The sequence below is a fragment of the Curcuma longa genome, chromosome 13 (genome assembly GCF_044706935.1).
Source record: "Curcuma longa cultivar G26 ecotype Majalengka, Jawa Barat chromosome 13, ITB_CL_G26_1.1, whole genome shotgun sequence".
Classification (NCBI taxonomy): domain Eukaryota; kingdom Viridiplantae; phylum Streptophyta; class Magnoliopsida; order Zingiberales; family Zingiberaceae; genus Curcuma; species Curcuma longa.
In genome coordinates, this window is record NC_133873.1 from 3,798,667 (window position 1) to 3,803,382 (window position 4,716).

Sequence of the window (4,716 nt, forward strand, 5' to 3'; positions counted from 1 at the left end):
GTTTAATTTTGTATCGAACGTGTGATATGGTATTATAGACATAATTAAATTGATTATGATGAAATAAATTTATTGAAATGAATAAAAATTAAATTTTAATAAAATTGAGATAATATTTTTAGTCGGTGTGATCAACTGTAATGTCTTACCACGTGGAGGCTGCTGACGCAGACCGTGTTCCCTGTCTGCCCTCAACTCAATTCGTCGTGGCAGTTGGCTCGTCGCAACTCTTTTGTTTGTTTTCATTTTCCGACCTCCGAACGGACCGGAGCTACTCGCAACAACTGTCGCGAGAAAACGAGCAGGTCGCGAAACCCTAACACGTTCGCCCTCTAAAGGGATGCGAGATGGCGACGGAGGTAGTTCTGGAGAGGATCTGGGTTCTCCATGACAAGGTCAGCGACGCCATCCACGACATCTCCCGCGCTAACTTTTTCCGCTCCGTCAATGGCCTCCGGGGCCTGGCGGCTCCTCCTGAGGAGGGAGGCGAAGAGGAGACCGGGGAAGGGAAGCGTGGGTTCGTGTTAGTCAAGGATTTTATGTCGAAGGATTGCGGAGCTGGGATGGCGGAGGTCAGGAGCCTCGGCGCTATCCGGTCCGCGTTGGAGAAAGTCGAGGGGCAGCTGGAGTTCTTCAATGTGAGTTCCATCCATACGACTGCTAAATCTTCCCCCATAAAGTAACGCCTGTTCCGCATCTTTCTTGATTACTATTTGATTAAACTTTATTCTGTCGATTGATCAATAAGGGAGGGGAGGGGGGTGAGTTATTTATAATCAAATGTTAACAGAACATTTTGAAGGTTTCTAATTTGTCAGCAATTATGTTATTGAGTCTTGATTTTTAGTAATTTCTTGATGGTAGATGTTAATGCCACTTGATTTCTTTGCACATCTGCGATTGACCAATACCTAGTTTTTTTCATCTTGTTAAAAAGTACAAGACAATTTGAAAGAAAGGTTGAAGAAAAAGTTACAATGTGCCGGCCATATATAGATTCTATAATTCGTTTGGCTTGTTAGATGTGAAGCACAAGGTGCGTCTTCTGAAGATGGTGGCAATTCGAACCATGCACTGTACGTCATTTGATACTTATCCATTTTTTGCTCTTCTGTCAAATGTTGTTTCATGGATTGTGCAGAATTGTTATAAAGGTACTGGATTTTGTTTCTGTGCACATCAGCTAAAACTTAGTGCTAATACATTAATTATGTGTGTTTGTGTTTCTTTAACTTCCTCATTCTCTCTTAGAATGTTTTCCTACTGTATTTATGAAACCTCCATATTCTCTTTTACAATTTTATCTACTTTGTTTGCTCCTTATTCTATGTTAGAGGTACTAGGTTAATAGGGTTAGTGGTATACAAGTTTTTGTCTCACTTTGGCATTTAGTTTTAAGTGTTTCGTGAGGAGTCCTATATATACTTATGTAATTATCCTTTTAAGATAGCTGCAAAAAACATTTCTTCCACAAAGGTATTCCCCTTAGGGTAGGCCCTCATCGACATCCTCTCATCCAACTATTCTTTCTCTCCTTTTGCCTTCACTGAATCAAAGACTCTTGTTGAATTGCTACTTTGTCCAAATCATCTCATCCAAATCAGTCGTGCCTTCTGCACATCTTCCTAATCTCAGAGCACGCCTAGTGTGAGTTTCTTTCATGTAAGCACCTCATGCAAGCCCTTCCTCCACATCAGCATCTCTACATGTTGAAGCTGTCATCCACTAACTCCCACAGGTTCCCTTCAACTCCTCATGATCCCTCATCCACGTGATGCCCTCCTTATGGGATGATCTATGCACCCTAATGCTAACATCCTTGTTGTCCTCTCCTGTGATCATGATGAAGCAGGGGCTCTATTGTTTTCACGGCTGCAACACAGGGGGGTTCACAACTCATGGCCATTGTGGCCACCTTCGCCGCGACCATGGTGGTGTTCTCAGACAGACAAAACTTCCAATCTTGTCTACCTGGATCTGCCCATCAATACCATCAGCGATGATCATGCCTGCAGCAAACTCAACCAGAGTTGCTGCTATGCTGTTGACTCCTTCCTTTCCTGATGGAGGGTCACTATCCACATTAAACATTCAAGTGTCCACCTCCTCGAACCCTGGTGTTGATCTTCCTCTATCTTGCACAAAGATCCTTCCTGGAGCATTATTGTTGCTACCATCTTCTCTAGGCCAACCTTCCAAATCGAATAACCCTCTAATGATTTCTTTTGTTTGCCACTGTAGCCACTTGATTTAGACGCTCCTTGTTATAGATCCGTAGCTTTGACAAAGATGCTCCTTCCTTTCTTCTTTGTTTCCTTTTGCTTCATCTTTGCAAAAACATCTTCCTCTTCTCCTCCTCATCTCTCTTCATTCTTTGAAAACCAACTGTATTGATGTAGTGGATTTGCATCCCTTGAACCATTAAAGACCTAAATAGAGAAAAGATGTTGCTACTTTTAACAAAAGGTTATGCCATCTATCTCCAGTGAAGATTTGCACAGTAGAAACTTCATGTTTTCAATTTGCAACTTCTAACAAAGAGTTGGGTTGTGCTATCCTTTTCCTCTAGGTACCTTGAGTTGTTGCCTTTTCCCCCTCCTATTTTGATCAATAGTCTATTAACGGATACACGCTTGTTGCTGTATGTGCCGCTTTAGGAAGAATCCCACTCAAAAGACTTATTCTTATGATCTCTCTTCATCCTAATTTCATTTCATCCTCACTCCTTATCCTTTCTTTGTTTTGGCAAATTCTTGACCCTCATGCAGGTGAATATGACCGCTAGCACCCCAAGGATACAATCGATGACACCTTCATTGCCTGCATGATGGTGCTCTAGAGGCATATCTGTAGTTCCTTTCAACCCTGAGCAACAAGAAAACAAAAAGGATCAAGAATTGAAAAGAATAGAAATGAAGAGAGGAGGAGAGTTTCAATGTCAAGAGCACACACAATGATCTCAATTGAAAGTGTTTTTGGTATTTTGGGTTGGAATCCTCACCTCTTCTTTTATAGAGGTTGGGACGTCAAACTTGTACCCATTGAATAGTTGCAGCCTCTTAATCAGATAAACCCGTATGAATTAGCCACATTTGTTAAGATTCAAATTTAAATTAAGTAAAAGTGGCCCCAAATAAAGAGAAAATAATATTCTATGGAACACCTATATTTGTACCTGGCTTGGCATGACACGGTGAGGCACACTTGTGATTGCATGTCTGTTTGATCAAGGCCCAACTAGGTCCAACATCACATCCCCTAGAAAGCTCCAAGGGCTTAAAGAAACATGGATGCTTGTAGACGTAAAGAAGTTTGGTAGAACTCATGATGTTGCACTAAAAGTGCAAGAGAACCTTTGAAAGTTTTCCCACTATATTCAATGGTTTTCACCATTCAAAAGTTTGAGTTTTCCCTCCAATTTTCTCAACAAAAGGCATTAGGTTAATAGAGTTAATGGCATGAAGGGTTTAATTCCACATTGATATTTTAAGTTTAGGTTTTCTACATGGAATCCTATATACACAGTATATGCACAACGAATTGTTCTTTCCACAATGTAAGTGTATGTTTCCCTTCTCCAAACTAAGCATTTACATTCAACAACAACAAGCATGTTTTATCCCACTAGGTGGAGTCAGCTAAACTCAACATTTACATTAATTTTTTTTAAATATTCTTTTTGACTGTTTTCTTATGCACTTCAAGCCTTAAACAGCACCAAATATAACCAAGTTCTTTTACTAGTGAAATTACTTTGTCAAATCTAAGGTAAATATCTTTCATAAAAACATTGTGATGGGTCATTATTTAATGCTGCATCTTAGAATTTTAGGATACTAAATAAAGGCATGTTGGCACAAAAATCATTGCGAATGTTCTAGTTTTATTTATTTATTGTTTTTTTATCAGGCTGGATTACACCTTATCATCCCCTCTTTTTTTTTCATACTGGCTTATGATAAATAAAACATATACATGTTCTCACAGATGATACATTCGCAACAAGAAGCTGAACATAGTGCAGCTATTGCAATCTTGGAAGAAAGTCGACGTATTCTTGCGATGCGATTGACTGATCATCTGGAAAAGTACAAGTTTATTCAAGATGCCACCACATTTTTTAATAATGTGGATGACATGGGTCATTTTTTTGCACCAGACGTCTCTAGTGAAAATGAGATGACAAGGAGTCAGGAAGTTTCAAACTCAAAAGCTCAGGAGGGAAGAATAGTTTGTACATTACTGCAAAAGTTCATATCAAGTGCTGCTGTTGCTACAAAGTCATTTAGATTGACGAGGATAGATGGTGCTTTAGGGAGCGCTGCTATGTTTGCTGTAAGTATGCTTGCATTTCTCCAGCTGAATCAATTTGTGGTCAAGGGCGAAGCAGGACAAACACGAGCTCAGACATTCTACAGGAAGAAAACTTGTGAACAATTCATGCATTTTGATGTTTGGTCAGCTAGAGGATGATGAAGTGGGAGAGTTTGAAATTCTACAGAAAGAAAAGATGTGATGATGGAAAATTCAAGCATTTTGATGGATGCTTCGTCACCCAGATGATAATAAGGTGAAAGTGGTTAACCTCTTGAATGGCAAGATTTGAGGTTCTTGCATAGTCACTTGGGCAGACATTCTCTGCCAACTACACCTGCAAAATTTTTTAGATAAATCATGGTTTTGGCTGTTTCGTTTTCTTGTTTTTACCTTCTAATA

General features: G+C 39.7%; 1 protein-coding gene across 1 annotated transcript; it reads left to right on the plus strand.

Moving 5' to 3' along the window:
• The first annotated feature begins 308 nt into the window (after nucleotides 1–308).
• LOC141844603 (plastid division protein PDV1-like) lies at nucleotides 309–4,716 on the plus strand. The gene is made up of 2 exons (XM_074732648.1): nucleotides 309–638; nucleotides 3,988–4,716. The coding sequence occupies exons 1-2, from the start codon at nucleotides 348–350 to the stop codon at nucleotides 4,471–4,473; spliced, it is 777 nt and encodes a 258-aa protein (XP_074588749.1). The 5' UTR covers nucleotides 309–347; the 3' UTR covers nucleotides 4,474–4,716.

What these genes read in the sequence shown, in the direction of transcription:
- LOC141844603 (XM_074732648.1), top strand. Translation starts at nt 348, where the DNA reads ATGGCGACGGAGGTAGTTCTGGAGAGGATCTGGGTTCTCCATGACAAG. An exon ending in GGCAGCTGGAGTTCTTCAAT is followed by an intron (nt 639 to 3,987) that starts GTGAGTTCCATC and finishes ATGTTCTCACAG; the next exon opens with ATGATACATTCGCAACAAGA.